Source organism: Ranitomeya imitator, chromosome 1 (genome assembly GCF_032444005.1).
Source record: "Ranitomeya imitator isolate aRanImi1 chromosome 1, aRanImi1.pri, whole genome shotgun sequence".
Classification (NCBI taxonomy): Eukaryota; Metazoa; Chordata; class Amphibia; order Anura; family Dendrobatidae; genus Ranitomeya; species Ranitomeya imitator.
In genome coordinates, this window is record NC_091282.1 from 36,944,596 (window position 1) to 36,963,300 (window position 18,705).

The 18,705-nt window shown below is 44.7% G+C and overlaps 1 protein-coding gene and 1 long non-coding RNA gene across 2 annotated transcripts in view; one reads left to right on the forward strand and one right to left on the reverse strand.

Annotated features, from left to right (window-relative positions):
- Window positions 1-18,705, forward strand: part of ADAMTS12 (ADAM metallopeptidase with thrombospondin type 1 motif 12) — a 601,127-nt gene that overhangs the window by 494,217 nt on the left and 88,205 nt on the right. Inside the window, exon 16 of the mRNA XM_069745983.1 lies at window positions 5,243-5,381. Within this exon, the coding sequence (XP_069602084.1) occupies window positions 5,243-5,381 (139 nt within the window). The remainder of the gene's footprint in view (window positions 1-5,242; window positions 5,382-18,705) is intronic.
- Window positions 1-18,705, reverse strand: part of LOC138660464 (uncharacterized) — a 148,229-nt gene that overhangs the window by 61,756 nt on the left and 67,768 nt on the right. The gene's annotated exons all lie outside the window — the stretch shown is intronic.

The window sequence follows — 18,705 nt, forward strand, 5'->3', positions numbered from 1 at the left end:
TGGTTTGGCCAATATTTTTGCCTCATCACAATCTCATGGAGATGGGATCCACAAGATATTGGGGTGTCCTAGGGAACTTGTGATGTTAGGCACCAATGTTGGGGAATAAAGTTTGGCTTGTGATTGGCATCTGCAGCGCCCTAGAGACCTGGTCGTTGCAGTATAGCGCTCTGCCACTAAGGGGAGCAGCGGTACGTCTGATGGCACTAAGGAGTTCTCCTGACCAGGTATCACTAGAACACATTACACTTCACACTCCGGCCACTAGGGGGAGAAAAAGGCTTTATTTATTGGGCCACTCCTCACACTGGTAAAACTAGGGGCTGGGGAGGAAGTTAGTCAGAAGCTGACTGGGTTGGATTCAGGCAACATCCCGTGGAAGGGGGTGTTGCAGGGAGAAGGCACAGGGGGGTCCCTGTCAGGCATGGGAACCTGGCAGGTGCCTAGCGAACAGAACAGAACGTAACGGAACCGCGCCTGCACACCCTGCGGCGGTATCCTAAGAAGGAGACACGAAGGGAAGGATATTGTGGAAACGTCTAAACGAGATCATCACAAAGGAGAGCCAGTAAGAGTCGTGCCGAGAGAGGAAGGCAACATCTTACTGAGGCGCGTAGTCGGTGGCCGGATCACCGTAGGAGTAACTGACTTCAGGCCTTACTTCAAATTCCGCTGGACAGTTAATCATAGGTTGGCTGTCTACCTTCTACACCTACGAAGACATAGGGGGCAACATTGGGAGAGGGGCGTCTCTAGGGTCCCGGAAGACCTCCAAGCCTTCCCGTCAAACGGGTGGCGTCCTAGCCATAACATATGTGGGGGACGTTAGAAACTAGTAACATCTGGAACCAAAGAGAGAGAGAAAGCTGTAGAGAACGAACGAATGAGAGCAGCAGTTGTGAGGACTATTCCGAATGCTCAGCAGGATAGGCCTACAACATACAGGCGCTATTGGTAGGCAACGATTTCCATCTGCGAAGGAAACTCTGGATGTGCCCATCGGACCGGCCGGTCTCTGAGAGCCTGATTGAACGTGCTCTGGACTGAGTGTACTGAAGCCTTCAGTAAAGAGGTAAAGAGACTGCAACCTTGTGTCCTCATTATTGACTGCACCTGACACCATCACCATCTACATATCTGGGAAGCCCTGGGGACACACTTCACCTGTGGGAAGTTATACCATCCAGCTGCCATTCCATCTCCCCCAGCAGACCCCACAGCAGCGTCGGTCACCCTGACCGAACACCACAGGTGGCGTTACGAACCCCTGACAGACTGTACCAAAACCTTTATTGGACACCCCTTAGCAGGGTCACAACCGGGTCCAGCCACCGTGACAACCGCGTAACCGAGCAGAAAGGACCGGTACTGAGTAACCTGTGGCCCTGTGTCTGGGGGCGCTCCACATCTTCCTAAATATGTTGGATGGGGTTGGGGTCTGGGTGGTGTGTCAGCCACCCAAGATGGCTTTATGGAGCTCGCTATGTGTGCATGGGTCCAATCTTAGAGAAAAGGGTCCAAACCCTAAACTACCACATGGTATTACCCTTCCTGTAAAATGTTACATTAAGTATTTCAGGAATCTAACACCCCAGATTTATCTGTTATCAGACTGCCAAATACTAGTAAAATCTGATCCATCACTCCAGAAAATACATTTTTACTGCTCCAGTGACGACGTGCTTTACACCTTTCCAGCTGCTGTCTGGCATTGTGCATGCTGATCTTAGGTTTGTGCATCTGCTCCACCAGGGAAACGTTGTGAATCTTGTGAAGTTCTTGGTTCTCAGTTCTTCAGTTGCTGTCACTTCCAGGGTCACTGGGGAACTCCGTAAGTTGGTATACAACAGAGGAAAGGACATTTTTATGCATTGTGCACTGCAGTGTTTGTGTGATCTACCACTACACGGCTGAGCGGCTGATGAAGGCAGATGTAGCAAATCAGAGATTTTACTACCTGACTGTGGAAAAGATGGCATCCTATAATAGTGTCATGTTTATAGTCACTGAGCTCCTCAGTACGACCCAACTGCCTATGTGTTTCTATGGAGAATATAGAAACACATAAGCAGTTGGGTAGTAGTTAGGTTTTCGATGGAAAATTAAAGTGGTAGCAAAGCTGGCCTTTTTTACCTAAATACGTAAATGTTATTTATGCACCATGTTAACATATCAAGTTAAGGGATTCAATAGAAAAACTGCTATATCATTTCTTTTTCAGAAACAGCGCAATCCTTGCCTACAGACAACAACTAGTATTGCAGCTCAGCCCCAGTCACTTGAGGATCTTGGCACTGTTTCTAGGAAAAAACAGACATGTTATATATTTATATACAGTTGTGTGAAAAAGTGTTTGCTCCTTCCTGATTTCCTATTCTTTTGCATATTTGTCACACTTAAATGTTTCAGATCAACAAACAGGTGTAAGTATTAGACACAGATAACACAAGTAATCACAAAATGTAGTTTCTAAATGAAGGTCTTTATTATTAGGGAGAAAGAAATCCAAACCTACAGTGCCCCCTAAACCTAATAACTGGTTGGGCCACCCTTATCAGCAACAACTCCAATCAAGCATTTGTGATGACTGACAATGAGTCTTTTACAACGCTCTGGAGCAATTTTGGACACTCATCTTTGCCGAATTGTTGTAATTCAGCGACCTTGAAGGGTTTCCGAGCATGAACCGCCTTCTTAAGGTCATGCCACAGCATCTCAATCGGATTAAGGTCAGGACTTCGACTAGGCCACTCCAAAGTCTTAATTTTGTTTTCTTAAGCCATTCAGTGGTGGACTTGCTGGTGTGTTTTGGATCATTATCCTGCTGTATAACCCAAGTTTTCTTCAGCTTGAGGCCACAAACAGATGGCCAGACATTCTCCTATAGGATTTTTTGGTAGAAAGCAGAATTCATGGCTTCATTTACCACAAAAGGTCTTTCAGGTCCTGAAGCAGCAAAACATCAGACCATCACACTACCACCATATTTTACAGTTGGTATGATGTGCCTTTTCTGAAATGCTGTGTTACTTCTACGCCAGATTAAACGTAACATACACCTTCCAAAAAGTTCAACTTTTGTCTTCTCAATCCATGGAATATTCTCCCTAAAGTTTTGGGGGTCATCAAGATGTTTTCTGCAAATACTGAGGTGAGCCATGGTGTTCTTATTTCTCAGCTATGGATTTCATCTTGGAACTCTACCATGCAGGCCATGTTTACCCAGTCTCTCTCTTATGGTGGAGTCAGGAACACTGACCTTAAAGGAAACCTGTCACCCCGGTTTTTCAGTACGAGATAAAAATACTGTTAAATAGGGCCTGAGCTGTGCGTTAGTATAGTGTATTTTGTGTACCATGATTCCACCCCTAAGCTGCCGAAATAACTTACCAAAGTCGCCGTTTTCGCCTGTCAATCAGGCTGGTCAGGTCAGATGGGCGTGGCGACATCGCTGGTTCTTCCCCCAGATCTTGCATATATTTCTGTTGGTGGCGTAGTGGTTTGCGCATGCCCATCTTCTGAATCCACTGGGCAGTAGAAGAAAAAACGCGCGATCGGCGCTATTTCCCTGGTGATCTGTGGGGGTGGCCATCTTCCTGAGGCCGCGCGTGCGCATATGGAGTCCTCTGCTGCCTGGGGCTTCAGGAAAATGGCCGCGGGATGCCGCGTGTGCGCAGATGGAGATCGCGGCGGCCATTTTCCTGAAGTTGAGATGCGAACTCGGCTTCAGGAAAATGGCCACCGCGATCTCCATCTGCGCACGCGCGGCATACCGCGGCCATTTTCCTGAAGCCCCGGGCAGCAGAGGAGTCCATATGCGCACGCGCGGCCTCAGGAAGATGGCCGCCCCCACAGATCACCAGGGAAATAGCGCCGATCGCGTGTTTTTTCTTCTCCTGCCCAGTGGATTCAGAAGATGGGCATGCGCAAACCACTACGCCACCAACGGAAATATATGCAAGATCTGGGGGAAGATACAGCGATGTCGCCACGCCCATCTGACCTGACCAGCCTGGTTGACAGGCGAAAACGGCGACTTTGGTAAGTTATTTCGGCAGCATAGGTGGGGAATCAGGGTACACAAAATACACTATAGTAACGCACAGCTCAGGCCCTATTTAACAGTATTTTTATCTCGTACTGAAAAACCGGGGTGACAGGTTCCCTTTAAGTGAGGCAAGTGAGGCCTGCAGTTCTTTGGATGTTGTTTTGGGGTCTTTTGTGATCTTTTGGATGAGTCATTGCTGTGCTTTTGGGGTAATTTTGGGGTAATGTTTTCGCCATTTGTAGATAATGGCTCTCATTGTAATTCACTGGAGTCCCAAATCTTTAGAAATGGCTTTATAACCTTTTCCAGACTGAGAGATCTCAATGACTTTGTTTCTGATTTGTTCCAGAATTTCTTTTTATCGCGGCATGATGTCTATTTGTTGAGGATCTTTTGGTCTACTTCACTTTGTCAGGCAGGTACTATTTAAGTGATTTCTTGATTGAGAACAGGTGTGGCAGTAATCAGGCCTGCGTGTGGCTAGGGAATTTGAACTCAGCTTCCTAAAGATGTGATAAACCACAGTGAATTTATGGTTTATGGGGGGCAATCACTTTTTTTTACATAGGACCCTGTAGGTTTGGATTTCTTTTTCCCTTATAATAAAGACCTTCATTTAAAAACTACATTTTGTGATTACTTGTGTTATCTTTGTCTAATATTTAAATTTGTTTAGTGATCTGAAACATTTAGGTGTGACAAACATGCAAAAGAATAGGAAATCAGTAAGGAGGCAAACACTTTTTCACAGAAATATAAGAACCCTTTAAAGTGTAAACTTTTCAGTTTTTATTATCATGTAATTTTTAGGTACAAAATTCTGTGCTGAATATTTTCTTAATCTTTGTTTATAATAATAAATCTGATTTGGAGCCTCAGATCTTCTGCATAGGTAAAGGGGTAAACAATGAAATCTTTGCTGCCTGCAGCCACTACTGCATACTGACTATACATTGAGCTTAATGATTGCACAGTATGCAGTAAGCTCCTGAGCTCCCCCTAGTGGTGGCTGCAGGTAACCAGATTCTTATTGTATATCTTTATGTCTCAGCAGCAGATTTGGTGTCTCAGAAATATAGATACAACCAAATGGAAATGTTTCATGCAAAGGCTTGAGAAATCACCCAGATTGCGGAACCTTTTAAACACTGAATATAAGCCTGTGGATCAGACCTTGATACAGTGTGTGCTTAGCTTCTGTTTCAGGAAAATAACCCCGGGGTTATATATGAATACATCATACAGAAAGACGTCAGCTCGGACAATGAGGTGGATAGTGCTTATGTCTGGAAGTACGGGAGCTGGTCAGACTGCAGTGCCACATGTGGAGCAGGTGAGTCTTAAATATATATATACAGACAGTAAAACCTCATGCAGACGGCAAAGATGACCTATCTCGCATGCTCCCTCGTACCCTTCCACCATTGAGAAATGTACGTAGGTTGAAAATTATGTGGTGCAACAACATTTGTGGGGCAAAGGCAACTACTCTTCATGGCATGCCCCCTTTCTGGTTCAGGTCAACTTACCTATTACACATGCTCACTCATGCCCCTAATTTCCATAAAGGACATTATTACTACTAATACGTAGAGCCTCGCACAAAGCTACAGTGAGGAGAGAAACCAATATAAACTGGAAGAAGAAGCTGTGGGGAGTTCTTCTTTAGTAGGTCTGAACATTCATATGTAGGTAAATGTATGATAGATGGATTGATGGATAAAACTAGCACTTTTAAATGCAAAAATGGGTGCAAAGCCCTGCTCTATAACGTTACGGGGTCTCCCCTTCGTGGCTGAGTTGCTGCGGTTCCTTCCACTTCTCAGTAATATCAGTCACAAGTGATGGGGAAGATTCAGGAGGAAGAAATGTCATGAACGGACTTGTTACCCCGGTGGGTCCTATTACAGGACCGCTCTGGTGTAAGGTGCACAGGGCGGTAGTCATGGGCGAGAGGCTGCTTTGTTGCCACACCCTGGCACCCCACAATTAAGTAGTGTCCCGTTTCCCTTGTGCGCTGTGTGAATTGTATAACACTCATATTTTGGCCAGAGACCTTCTATGTCTCCACGATCCTGAATCCAGGAACAACCGCACAGTCAGCAGAAGACACTTTATCCTTTTCAAACTTTTTAACTTTACTGATCTGTCCAAATGTAATTGTTGTTACAGCACAATAAGTTGTCGTACGGTACTTTTAGCCTGAGCTATTCCTCTCCTCGATAGCATGTCTGGCCCCTGAGATACTCCACCTGTCTCTGCAGCTCTCATGAATCCAATCCCAACTTCCATACATAGTTTTCACTCTGACTTTCATTTGCGGGAAGAGAATAAGGCAGTCTCTTCATGCCTAATTTGGGCTGTAAGCTCCAGACGTCCCAGAAAGATCCACTGAAGTTTGTCGTGGCCGTTCTCGTGCTGACTTGGATGTTACACACCGAGGCGATGTTAGAGTTGTGAGGGACCACCATGGTGATCATGTCCCACCCCCTGCTCAAAGCAGGATTCACTAAATCATCCCAGACAGATATCTGTCCAGCCTCTGTTTGAAGACTTCCATTGAAGGAGAACTCACCACCTCTCGTCCTCTCGTAGCAGCCTGTTCCATTTATTCTTCAACGTCACGGTTGATCTGATGGGCAGAGAAAATGATGCACGTTGACACATATTAAATGCCGCCAGTATTGACAGCGGCATTTAACATGTTAACAATCACTGGCGGAGCAGTGCTCCACCTGCGATTGTTAGTGGCATTTCCTGGCTGTAGCACACAGCCATCTCCCGCCAAGTATGGGGCGGGCTCGCTGCGGGAGCCTGCTCTATACCTCTGTTTCCGACATGTGCTATACATGTATAGCCGATGTTCTGAAGGGGCTAATAAACTGTTTTAATAAACTGTTATTTTGTCAATGTGGGCAATTTTCCATGTAGGCAATTTTCTGTGTGGGCATTCATGTCTTTGGCCATTTTTCAAGGAACCAGATATTATATATATTTTAGATTTTTTTTTTATGTTTCTGTTTTTGCTTTTTTTTTTTAGCTTTTAGACAGCAGAAGCGGCTGATGTGATCTGATTATGTTCCTGATGACGTGCTCTTGCTGCGGGCGGTTTGTTTCTCAGATTCTGTACCCTGCATTCCTAATTTTTCTGATGTGTGAACTGTTTTTGTGACTCACAAAACTTTTTAGATATTAAAATAAGAATCAAGTCAGAAGTAATGTAATAGAAGTAAGTCTACATGTTTGGAAAGTAAATCAAAGCTGCCGTGCATCGGTTTTATGCCGAATATTGAAAAGTCCTTGATTATACAATAAAGCAAGAGCAATGAAATCTGTTTTCTAAGGAATGGACTCTGATTAATGTAGAAAAAAACCCTTCTGCAGCTTCTGTGCTGATGAATTTCATAATCTACAGTGCCTTGAAAAAGTATTCATACTCCATGAATTTTCCACGTTTTGGACCCACAAACTTAAATGTATTTTATTGGGATTTTATGTTCTACCAACACTAAGTAGCAAAAATGTGTGAAGTGTAAAGGAAATGATAGTTGGGAGTTTTCTACAAATTTTACTAAAAATATAAATGTGAAAATTGCGACGTGTATTCAAGCCCCCTGAGTCAGTACTTTGTAGGACCACATTTTGCTGCAATTACTGCTGCAGTCTTTTGATGTTTGCCTTTCTCAGCTTTGCACATGTAGAGGTGACATTTTTGCCCCTTCTTCTTTGCACACTCGCTCAATGAGATTGGATGGCGACATCTGTGATCAGCAATTTGTAAGTCTTGTCACAGATTCTCAATAGGATTTTGGTCTGGACTGTGACCGGGCCATTCACACATATGCGTGAATATACTCTGATCTGAACACTCCATTGTAGCTCTGATATGGGTTGTTGTTCTGTTGGAAGGTGAATCTATGCTCCAGTCTCAAGTCTTTTGCAGTTTTCCTTCAGGATTGCTCTGTATTCAGCTCCATCCATCTCCCCATCATTTCTGTCCAGCTTCCCTGACCCTGCTGAAGAAAAGCCTCCCTACAGCAGGATGCTGCCACCATCATGTCTGATGTTGGGGATGGTGTTTTCAGGGTGATGTACAGTGCTAGTTTTCCACCACACATAACGTTTTGAATTTAGCCCAAAAAGTTCTCCTTTGGATTCATCTGACCAGAGAACCTTTCTCCACATGCTCGCTGTGTCCACTACATGGATTTTTGCAAATGGGACAACTTGTGGTTTGCTTTGAAAAATGGCTTTCTTCTTGCCATTCTTCCATAAAGGTCAGATTTGTGGAGTATATGACTTATAGTTGTACTGTGGGCAGATTCTCCCAACTGATCTGTGGACCTCTGCAGCTCTTCCAGAGTGACCATAGGCCTCTTGGCTTCTCTGATTAGCCCTCTCCTAATTTGAGATGTCAGTTTAGGTGGACGACCAAGTCTTGGTAGGTTTGCAGTTGTGCCATACTCCTTCCATTTTTGGATGATGGATTGAACAATGCTCCATTAGAGGTTCAGAGCTTGAGCTATTTTTTATACCCTAATACTTCTTTCTTCTTCTCCACAACTTTATCCCTAACCTGTCTGGTGGGCTCTTTGCTTTTCATGATGCTGTTTGATCCCTAATGGTCTTACCCAAACCTCTGAGGCCTTCACAAAGCAACTGTAGTTATACTGACGAAACATTACACACAGGTAGACTCAATTTACTAATTATGTGACTTCTGGAGACAATTGGTCACTCAGGATTTTATTTAGGGGCATCAGACTATGAGGGGATGAATACAAATGTACATCACATTTTCAGATTTATATTTCTAAAATAATTAGAAAACCATGTATCAGTTACTTTACACTTCACAAATGCTTGCTACTTTGTGTTGGTATCACATAAAATCCCAATAAAATGCACTTATGTCTGTGGCTGTAACGTGGAAAATGTGGAAAGTTTCACAAGCTATGAATAGTTTTTCAAAGCATTGTATAAATAATGTGACATAAATAACAGGGCTGAGGCCCACCTCTTTAGGCCCCCCATAGCAGCTGCATGGACTGTCTATCTGTTGCATTATGATTCTTATATATTCCGAGCTCAAAAACAGTTTTTCTCTTCTTGTCATTTTCCTATGAAAAATGTGGCAATAGATTCATGGTATTTACCCTCATATACAGTGGGGCAAAAAAGTATTTAGTCAGTCAGCAATAGTGCAAGTTCCACCACTTAAAAAGATGAGAGGCGTCTGTAATTTACATCATAGGTAGACCTCAACTATGGGAGACAAACTGAGAAAAAAAAATCCAGAAAATCACATTGTCTGTTTTTTTATCATTTTTTTTGCATATTATGGTGGAAAATAAGTATTTGGTCAGAAACAAACAATCAAGATTTCTGGCTCTCACAGACCTGTAACTTCTTCTTTAAGAGTCTCCTCTTTCCTCCACTCATTACCTGTAGTAATGGCACCTGTTTAAACTTGTTATCAGTATAAAAAGACACCTGTGCACACCCTCAAATAGTCTGACTCCAAACTCCACTATGGTGAAGACCAAAGAGCTGTCAAAGGACACCAGAAACAAAATTGTAGCCCTGCACCAGGCTGGGAAGACTGAATCTGCAATAGCCAACCAGCTTGGAGTGAAGAAATCAACAGTGGGAGCAATAATTAGAAAATGGAAGACATGCAAGACCACTGATAATCTCCCTCGATCTGGGGCTCCACGCAAAATCCCACCCCGTGGGGTCAGAATGATCACAAGAACGATGAGCAAAAATCCCAGAACCACGCGGGGGGACCTAGTGAATGAACTGCAGAGAGCTGGGACCAATGTAACAAGGCCTACCATAAGTAACACACTACGCCACCATGGACTCAGATCCTGCAGTGCCAGACGTGTCCCACTGCTTAAGCCAATACATGTCCGGGCCCATCTGAAGTTTGCTAGAGAGCATTTGGATGATCCAGAGGAGTTTTGGGAGAATGTCCTATGGTCTGATGAAACCAAACTGGAACTGTTTGGTAGAAACACAACTTGTCGTGTTTGGAGGAAAAAGAATACTGAGTTGCATCCATCAAACACCATACCTATTGTAAAGCATGGTGGTGGAAACATCATGCTTTGGGGCTGTTTCTCTGCAAAGGGGCCAGGACGACTGATCCGGGTACATGAAAGAATGAATGGGGCCATGTATCGTGAGATTTTGAGTGCAAACCTCCTTCCATCAGCAAGGGCATTGAAGATGAAACGTGGCTGGGTCTTTCAACATGACAATGATCCAAAGCACACCGCCAGGGCAACGAAGGAGTGGCTTCGTAAGAAGCATTTCAAGGTCCTGGAGTGGCCTAGCCAGTCTCCAGATCTCAACCCTATAGAAAACCTTTGGAGGGAATTGAAAGTCCGTGTTGCCAAGTGAAAAGCCAAAAACATCACTGCTCTAGAGGAGATCTGCATGGAGGAATGTGCCAACATACCAACAACAGTGTGTGGCAACCTTGTGAAGACTTACAGAAAACGTTTGACCTCTGTCATTGCCAACAAAGGATATATTACAAAGTATTGAGATGAAATTTTGTTTCTGACCAAATACTTATTTTCCACCATAATATGCAAATAAAATGTTAAAAAAACAGACAATGTGATTTTCTGGATTTTTTTTTCTCAGTTTGTCTCCCATAGTTGAGGTCTACCTATGATGTAAATTACAGACACCTCTCATCTTTTTAAGTGGTGGAACTTGCACTATTGCTGACTGACTAAATACTTTTTTGCCCCACTGTATGTATAAATGATGCTTTCTGCAAATGTGTCCTGTATGTACTATACTTCATCTCTCTCTGGATAAGTGTACCATATGATATACATCATTGTTCAGCTGGTTGAGTAATGGCGCTACTTACATAAAGTGCGTTACATCGCCATTAACCTCCTGTCGCACGACAAGGTCTTACGCGAGATCTCGGAGCATGGTGGTCTGTGCTGAGTACACTTCATTTTGCTGCCTTTGTTTCTGATGGCACTTAGTGTAAATGGAGGTACTAGGGATATGATGGATCGAAATGTTGTTCCCATAGCAGAAGATGAATGGCGCGAGGTTAAAAGCCCTCTTCTGTACATTTGTGTTTACGATTAGATCTGATCTAGAAGCTTGAGTAATATTGATTGAATGCACTGGACACAACATAAATACAAGTGTGTACTGCCTTACTTTTCCTCCTTACTTGGAAAGAGTGGCATAAGATGACCAGTTTTGAAATATAATATGATACTCTGTCATGTGAGGTTGATGCTATATGTGTCTATGTGTGGCCACTCCATGGATGGAAAAGTACTAAATGACGAATTGTTTACTTTGATATGAGGCACAATATTGACTGGTGTCTGTATGACACTCTTATATGGGTACTATAATTATTTTATATAACGGCCTTCGTCTCGATCTTGAGCCATGGCGAATGGATGGATGAATGCTCTGTGGGAAGATCGATATTGAGCAAGCCTAGATAGTTCCAGCAGGGTCTTCTCCAATGTTATCTTGATTGTATGAAGCCATCGGGTTGCCGGTCTTCATCTTTGCCTTGTTTCATCTATTCTTCCAACCATGATGTCCTTCTCCAGTGATTGTTCTCTTCGTATCATGTGTTCGCAAGTCCTAGCTTGGTGATCCTTGCTTTCAGTGACATGTCTGGCTTGATTTGTTCCAAGATTGATTTCTTTGTTCTTCTTGCCATCCATGCTCCACATTTCTAAGGCATCCATTCTTCTTCTGTCTTGTTTCTTCATCGTCCAGGTTTCACATCCATACGTTACTACAGAAACGACCAAACAATGTACAAGCCATGTCTTCATCGCCAGTGAAATGTTCCTCAATTTAAAGACCTTATCCACTGACTTCATTGTTGATTTACCCATAGATATTCTCCTATTGACTTCCGGTGTCGTCGCTGCATCTTGAGTGATCATCGATTCAAGTAGGCTGAAGTCCTTTACAACTTCCAGTTCTTCGCCGTCCATCTCAAATGTGTCCCATTCATACTGGGCAGTGGTTAATATCTTTGTCTTCTTTGTGGTGACTAGCAGACCCATTTTCAGGCTTTCCAACTTGACAGTCTGTAATAAGTCTTTCATTCCATCTACGCTTGTTTCTACCAATGTTGTATCATCTGCATATTTAAGATTGTTGATGATTCATCCAGCAATTTTTATTCCTTCTTCTTTTTCTGACAAGTGCAGTCTTCCTTAAATAGCTTCTGCATATATATGGAAGAGAATGCAGCCTTTTCTGACTCCTCGCTCTTCTTTGATCCATGCCGTGTCATCACGTTCTCTTCGCCCTGTTGCCTCTTGGTTGATGTAAAGGTTCCTAATGAGGCTGATCAGATGTTTCGGCACACCCATATCCTTCATGGTATTCCAAAGTTTCTGATGATCAACAGAGTCAAATGCTTTGCTGTAGTCAATGAAGCAAAAATAGATCTTGTTGTATCTTTGGTCTTTTCCATTATCCATCTACTGTTAATAATCACATCTCTTGTTCCTCTGCCTTTTCTGAATCCTGCTTGTTCCTTTGGCAGCTCTTTGTCAAAGTAAAGCCACAACCGTCTTTGTAGGATCTTCAGAAGTATTTTGCTGGGATGAGATATGAGCTCAATCGTCCAATAGTCTCCACAATCGGTAGCATCTCCCTTCTTCGGTATAGGAATGAACACGGATCTTGCTATATATGACCCTTTTTATTACAATGCTGTTTTACATTTCTTACTCTGTTGGTCTGAGCTTATCTGACCTCTGTCGGAGATGCAAAGAAAAAAGTGGATTACACCAAAATTGCATCGTCAATGAGTGGAACAGGCTTCCGCGAGAGGTAGTGAGTTCTCCTTCAATGGAAGTCTTCAAACAGAGGCTGGACAGACATCAGTCTGAGATGGTTTAACGAATACTGTATTGAGCAGGGGGTTGAACACGATGACTCTGGAGGTCCCTTCCAACTTTAACATTCTAGGATTCTATGAAGTCCTTTCTTGGACAGGCCGATAGTCGGGAACGAAAAAGATCTTGTCCCCAATTATTGTTACACGTAAACGAGAAATAAGATGGAGAAAAACCTGTTGGATGCTCTGTGCGTCCTGTGACCCTGAATTCATGTTCCTATGATTATTATTGAGTTTTTCAGGTGCTGAATGTTCCGGTTTTATTCCTATTTTTCTCTCCTTTCTGCTCCTGTTTATTCATTTGTATCGACTTCATCTCTTATTACATTTCCCAACATACAAGATTTCCACCAAGGTCAGGAATTTATTATGCGGCTTTGATTATCTTCCCGACAGGAGGTTTTATACATTTATTTGCCTTTTGCGTATATTTTCCTTGCTTTGCTCCTTCGCCGTTCGATGCACATTTGTGATGGTGAGGGGGTCACAGCGGTATAATACCATGAGATGTAATGCATGCAAGGCCGGCGCCTCGTACATACCGATACAATATGTGCGTTTTTACATAATTAGGACTGTAGTTATGTGTTTCTGCAGCAGAACATTGCTGTACATTATAGGGCTGAGCAGGGACATTGGGTCAAGATAGAAAGAGAAAAATGTGTTTAACTTTAAATGATCCAGATGGAGAAAAACCTTAACAAAAGCAACAAGAAAGGTAAAAGAACAAAGGAAATAATATGGATAGAACTGACTTATACAGCGGCGCATGCAGTCACTATGATTCCATAGTACGGAACCATAAATGCTCGGCAGGACACTATATGGCGCCTTTGTACGGCACCATGCAACAGATGTACTCTGCCCTAATAACAATGCTTCTAGGGAAACTTCTCTACTATTTGGCATCTGATAGAACATGATGCACAAAATCAGAGGTATTTGGAGGAACAGGGAGGCCAATATGATGCAATGTTTGCTGGACTTGTACTGAGCTGTAATTCCTCCAAGTGCCTAAGCCTTAAAGTCATTAAAAGAGATTGCAGGTAAAAATCCTGTCTGGTGGGATAACTGGAGCAGCGGCTACAGGGAGAAAATTAAGTTTTATCCTCCTTGAGACTAGTTGTTTTGAGTCATTGGGGCGGAGCACAACTGAGTATTGATTGACAGCCTCATGTGAAGACACGTGCTGCCTGCAGACCAGGCTGTCAATCATAGTGCCGGGGAGTGATTACAGCTGCGCTCAATGTGTAGTGACTGGTGACTTTTCCCACTCCCTGCACCACCCCGATGACTGGAAGTGAGCAGTGCTGAGCAGTGAAGCTTTGATTCCAGCTCTGGAGTGAGATAAAACATTTACTAGAATTGTGTGTGCATATCTGCCTATGTGAAGGATAAGGGGGAAGGCTAGGCCCTGTGTAGTATATCTATATTTCTCCTCCGTATCTGTGCATCATGAATCGTGGTATGTGGGCCCACTGAGACTCTTTTGCCCGGGGCCCACAAAATCCTGGAGCCGGCCCTGACTAGAAAGCAGCATAGAAGATATTATACAGCAGTGCCGAGCAGTGTAGCTATGATTTCAGCCCTGGAGTGAAGTAATCATTATTATTATTATTTATTGTTATAGCGCCATTTATTCCATGGCGCTTTACATGTAAGGAGGGGTGTACATAATAAAAACAAGTACAATAATCTTAAACAATACAAGTCATAACTGGTCCAGGAGCAGAGAGGCTCGCAATCTACAAGGGATGGGTGAGAATACAGTAGGTGAGGGTAGAGCTGGTCGTGCAGTGGTTTGGTCGATCGGTGGTTACTGCAGGTTGTAGGCTTGTCGGAAGAGGTGGGTCTTCAGGTTCTTTTTGAAGGTTTCGATGGTAGGCGAGAGTCTGATGTGTTATGGTAGAAAGTTCCAGAGTAGGGGTGATGCGCGAGAGAAATCTTGTATGCGATTGTGGGAAGAGGAGATAAGAGGGGAGTAGAGAAGGAGATCTTGTGAGGATCGGAGGTTGCGTGTAGGTAAGTACCGGGAGACGAGGTCACAGATGTATGGAGGAGACAGGTTGTGGATGGCTTTGTACGTCATGGTTAGGATTTTGTACTGGAGTCTCTGGGCAATGGGGAGTCAGTGAAGAGATTGACAGACAGAGGGGAGAGGCTGGGGAATAGTGGGGGGACAGGTGGATTAATCGGGCAGCAGAGTTTAGAATAGATTGGAGGGGTGCGAGAGTGTTCGAGGGGAGGCCACAGAGCAGGAGGTTGCAGTAGTCAAGGCGAGAGATGATGAGGGCATGCACTAGGGTTTTTGCAGATTCTTGGTTGAGAAATGTACGGATTCTTGAAATATTTTTGAGTTGAAGTCGGCAGGAAGTGGAAAGGGCTTAGATATGTGGTTTGAAGGAGAGATCAGCATCAAGGATTACCCCAAGGCAGCGAGCTTGTGGGACTGGGGAGAGTGGGCAGCCATTTACTGTAATGGATAGGTTCGTTGGGGGGGGGTCGCGTGAGATGGAGGAAAGATGATGAATTCTGTTTTGTCCATGTTAAGTTTCAGAAATCTAGCGGAGAAGAAGGATGAAATAGTGGACAGACATTGAGGGATTCTGGTTAGTAGGGAGGTGATATCTGGTCCAGAGATGTAGATCTGTGTGTCATCAGCATAGAGATGATACTGAAAGCCATGAGATTCTATGAGCTGCCCAAGGCCAAAGGTGTAAATGGAGAAGAGCAGGGGCCCAAGGATTGAACCTTGTGGGACTCCGACAGATAGTGGGCGAGGTGAGGAGGTGGTGTGTGAGTGGGAGATGCTGAATGTCCGGTCTGTTAGGTGTGATGAGATCCAGGATAGGGCCAAGTCTGTGATGCCAAGAGATGAGAGGGTCTGTAATAATAGGGAATGGTCCACTGTGTCAAAGGCAGCCGACAGTTCGAGGAGGAAGAGGAGGACAGAGTAGTGTCGCTTGCTCTAGGTGGTTAAGAGGTCATTGGTGACCTTAGTTACGGCAGTTTCAGTGGAATGGTGTGACCGGAAGCCAGATTGTAAGCGGTCAAAGAGGGAGCAAGAAAAGAGATGGGAGGACAGTTCAAGGTAGACATGTTGTTCCAGTAGTTTGAAGGAATAAGGGAGAAGTGATATAGGGCGATAGCTAGATACAGAGGATGGGTCAAGAGAAGGCTTTTTGAGGATAGGTGTGATGGAGGCATGTTTAAAGCTTGAGGGGAAACACCAGTTGTTAGTGATAGGTTGAAGAGATGGGTTAGGGTTGGGATGAAGACTGTGGTGAGGTTTGGGATGAAGTGGGATGGGAGCGGGTCAAGTGCACAGGTAGTGAGATGCGATCTTGATAGTAGAGTGGAGAGTTGATCTTCTGTAATGGTGGAGAAGTTGATTTTGGAGGCAGAGGGCTGGGAAGTCGGGAGGAAGGGCTCTGGGGGTTATTGACCAAAACTGTTTGATCTTATCAATCTTCTGCTTGAAAAATGAGGCAAAGTCTTCAACTGAGATAAGTGGGGAGGGAGGAGGTGCTGGGGGACAGAGGAGAGCATTGAAGGTGTTGAATAACTGTTTAGGGTTGTGAGACAGGGAGGATATGAGAGATGAGAAGTAGGTTTGTTTAGCTGTGGCGAGTGTGGTCTTGAAAGTAGTGAGGGATTGTTTGAATGCGATAAAGTGCTCGTTGAAGAGGAATCTTTTCCATCTGCGCTCGGCAGCCCTGGAAGCTCGCCTCAGTTCTTTGGTCAGGCTGGTGTGCTAGGGCTGTCTGTTGATTTTGCGAGCTTTGGTATATGTAAGTGGGGCAGCAGATTCCAAAGCTACAGCTATTGTGGTGTTATATAGAGCGGCAGCGTCATCTGCATTGTGTAAGGAACTTATATCTGTGAGAGGGAGGAGGGATTCAAAGAATGAATGTAGGTCAAGATGTTTAAGATTTCTTCGAGGGTGTGAAAGTTTGTGGGGTGGGGATTGTAGACATGGAGTGGAGAGGGAAGAGAATGTGAGAAGGTTGTGGTCAGAGAGAGGAAGAGGTGAGTTAGAGAGGTTAGATAGGGAGCAGAGACGGGTGAAGATGAGGTCCAGTGTGTGACCATCTTTGTGGGTGGCTGTAGAAGACCATTGAGTGAGGCTGAAGGAGGAAGTGAGAGATAGAAGTTTAGTGGCAGCTAAGAGGGAAGTGTCAATGGGGATGTTGAAGTCGCCCATGATGATAGTGGGGATGTCTGCGGAAAGGAAATGAAGTAGCCAGGTGGTGAAGTGGTCAAAGAAGTTGGTGGCTGGCCCTGGGGGGTGGTAAATGACAGCCAGTTGGAGGTTGGAGGGGAAGTAGATGGGCACAGAGTGCACCTCAAAGGAAGGGAGGGTAACAGAGGGTGGCAGTGGGATTGGGGTGAAGGAGCAGTTTTCTGACAGGAGAAAAACAACTCCTCCGCCATGTTTGCTGCAGGGGCGGGGTGTGTGAGAAATGTGGAAGCCACCGTAAGAGAGTGCAGCAGGGGAGGCTGTGTCAGAAGGGGTGAGCCAGGTTTCGGTGATGGCGAGGAAGGAAAGTTTGGTAGTAACAAAAAGATCATGGATGTAGGGAAGCTTGTTGCAGACAGAGCGAGCGTTCTACAGAGCTCCTGTAAGTGGGACTGGGGAAGCGGGGTCTGGGTGAATGGGTATAAGGTTAGAGAGGTTACGGAAGGTTGTGATAGAGCGTGGATGGGAGGTAGAAATGACTGTGGGAATGTGGTGAGGAGGACCAGGATTTGGAGAGCTATCACCAGCAGTGAGAAGGAGCAGAGAAAGTGTTAGCAGGTGGGAGCAGGAGAGGGCATGAGGGGGCTGTCTGTATTTGGAGGCAGAGGATTGTAGGTTAAGGAACAGTTGTGAGGAGGAGGTGAGATGGATGGGGAGGATTGAAGCAGAGATAAACAATTCATTACTTGGTGTGGGGATTAGGGGAGGTAGCAGAAAGTGAAGGATTATAGGGATGAGAGTGAAAATAAACAGAAACATTGTTTACAGTGACTGGCCAGTTCCCTTCAGTTCCCTTCAGGTTCACACTTCTAGGACACACTTATAGGAATCACACTGCAGACAATGTAATCCACTTACTACTGTTTTCTAGTAGCATGGACGACATTATACAGCAGTGATGAGCAGAGTAGCAATGAATCCTGCTCATGGGTGAAATAGAACACTTACTATAAAGCAGCAGATATCTGTCTCTCCGTCCTTCCCTCTCATTCTCCTCCTTCCTTCCCTCCCTTTCCCTAAAGGTACCGTCACACTAGAAGATATCGCTAGCGATCCGTGACGTTGCAGCGTCATCGCTAGCGATATCGTCCAGTGTGACAGGCAGCAGCGATCAGGCCCCTGCTGTGATGTCGCTGGTCAGGGAAGAAAGTCCAGAACTTTATTTGGTCGCTGGACTCCCCGTATACATCGCTGAATCGGCGTGTGTGACACCGATTCAGCGATGTCTTCGCTGGTATCCAGGGTAAACATCGGGTTACTAAGCGCAGGGCCGCGCTTAGTAACCCGATGTTTACCCTGGTTACCATCGTTAAAGTAAAAAAAAAAACACTACATACTTACCTACCGCTGTCTGTCCTCGGCGCTCTGCTTCTCTGGTCTGGCTGTGAGCACAGCGGCCAGAAAGCAGAGCGGTGACGTCACCGCTCTGCTTTCCGGCTGCCCGGTGCTCACAGCCAGACCAGAGAAGCAGAGCGCCGAGGACAGATATCGGTA